At 47.8% G+C, this 1470-nt stretch overlaps 1 protein-coding gene across 1 annotated transcript; it reads right to left on the reverse strand.

The window, feature by feature from the left end:
• Positions 1-204: 204 nt before the first annotated feature.
• LACBIDRAFT_308373 (uncharacterized protein) lies at positions 205-626 on the reverse strand. Its single transcript, XM_001875911.1, has 2 exons — positions 500-626; positions 205-444 (listed from the first exon to the last, which is right to left on the reverse strand). The coding sequence occupies exons 1-2, from the start codon at positions 515-517 to the stop codon at positions 286-288; spliced, it is 177 nt and encodes a 58-aa protein (XP_001875946.1). The 5' UTR covers positions 518-626; the 3' UTR covers positions 205-285.
• Between the last annotated feature and the right edge of the window lie 844 nt (positions 627-1470).

Consider the following 1470-nt stretch of genomic DNA (forward strand, 5'->3'; position numbering starts at 1 on the left):
AAAATTGAATTTCTATGGTTTGTGCCAAAGTAACAACCTATTATCATCTTTGAATTTTTTCTCAGCTATGACAATCATTTTTCCGTCACTGTTGAGGGCTTTGGGTCTGCACAAGGTCTGCATAAGTTGTCGAGATCAAAATCGTATGGAATCACGGATCGGAACGTCTAAATAAGGAACAATAATTGGTTTTCAACGGAAATTTAGGTGCCCTTCCTTACTTTGGCCAGCAGTTGGAATTTGAGAACCGTAGATGATATTTTATGCACCCATAAACGTCTGTTATTATCCAAAATCATGAGAGACTTCGCCAGGTCTCGCCACCCCTTTTTTGACTTTTTGATTCGCCAGGTGGCGAAAGCCGGCGTGGCGAGCTGGCGAGCAGTTGCCAACAACACTAAGTATGGGTGGCGCCGCTGACAGGCCTAAGCAAGCCCGGAAGACCTAGATGCCATGAACCATTTGATAGTATTGGCGAATCATATAAAACCTGACATACCTGCGGCAGATTGGCCATAAAAATTGATGTCGCGGCCGGCGTTAAAAACCTTTGCACTTCCAGAGAAGGTGGTTCCGATAGCGTATGGCAGGAAGGTGGCTGATGACGAAGATTCCATGAGTGAAATGATGTGTTGTAATATGAAAGTTTGAAAGACTAAAGACGTCGATAGGTTGGGCGGTATCGTCGTGGTTGATGAAGAAGAGGTGAGATCAATTGGAGATGAGTTGTGAGAATTCGTTGTCGGAATTCCAATCAGTGACGAAACTCACTGCTCCAAAAATGTGCTCTCAAATACCGACGCAGACCAACGTCAACTCGCACTACTGAGCCAACTCTTGCGACCAACCCCCGCAAGATTGCACTTTCATGCCAGCTCACTTGTCTTCGCACCTCTCGGCTGCGGCGAGCGTTCTGGGTCGAAATCCAACATTATCCAGTCCCCTTGCAGCATGCTGCAGTATGGGTTTGGCACAATTTTCAGGGAATGTCCAGTTCGTTCGAACAAGATCACAATTTCCCCCAAACACTTTCGCTGTAAGACTTTCTATTTCCTCAGCACTATAGCTCTTCGAGTCGTATCTAACAGTTTGAATAGCAGGACCCTCCAGCGACCAAAAACGAACCTTGCGAAGTGAAATGAATCGAAACGATGGGTGAGAAGCCTAATCAAAATCGAGCATCAACAGAAAATCCCTGTTATCGACATCCACCCCACTCCCCATCAACAGCCGTCCAAACCCAGCCCGGTCTCACCTGCCTCCCTCTCCCTACTCCCCTCGTCGACATCTTCGTCTTTCTCTGGCGCAAAACACGCGAGGAAGGCGAAGCACCATCCAGAGCTACCCTCCACCCCCATCTCCGTCCTCATTCAATTCTAGACGTTCAACGTTCAACGCCCACCTCTTCCTCCATCAACATTCCTCCAGGGATGGCTCAACCCTTCCCATCCCTAACCCAAGCTCGACCCT

This window comes from Laccaria bicolor, genomic scaffold (genome assembly GCF_000143565.1).
Source record: "Laccaria bicolor S238N-H82 LACBIscaffold_3 genomic scaffold, whole genome shotgun sequence".
NCBI classification, from domain to species: Eukaryota; Fungi; Basidiomycota; class Agaricomycetes; order Agaricales; family Hydnangiaceae; genus Laccaria; species Laccaria bicolor.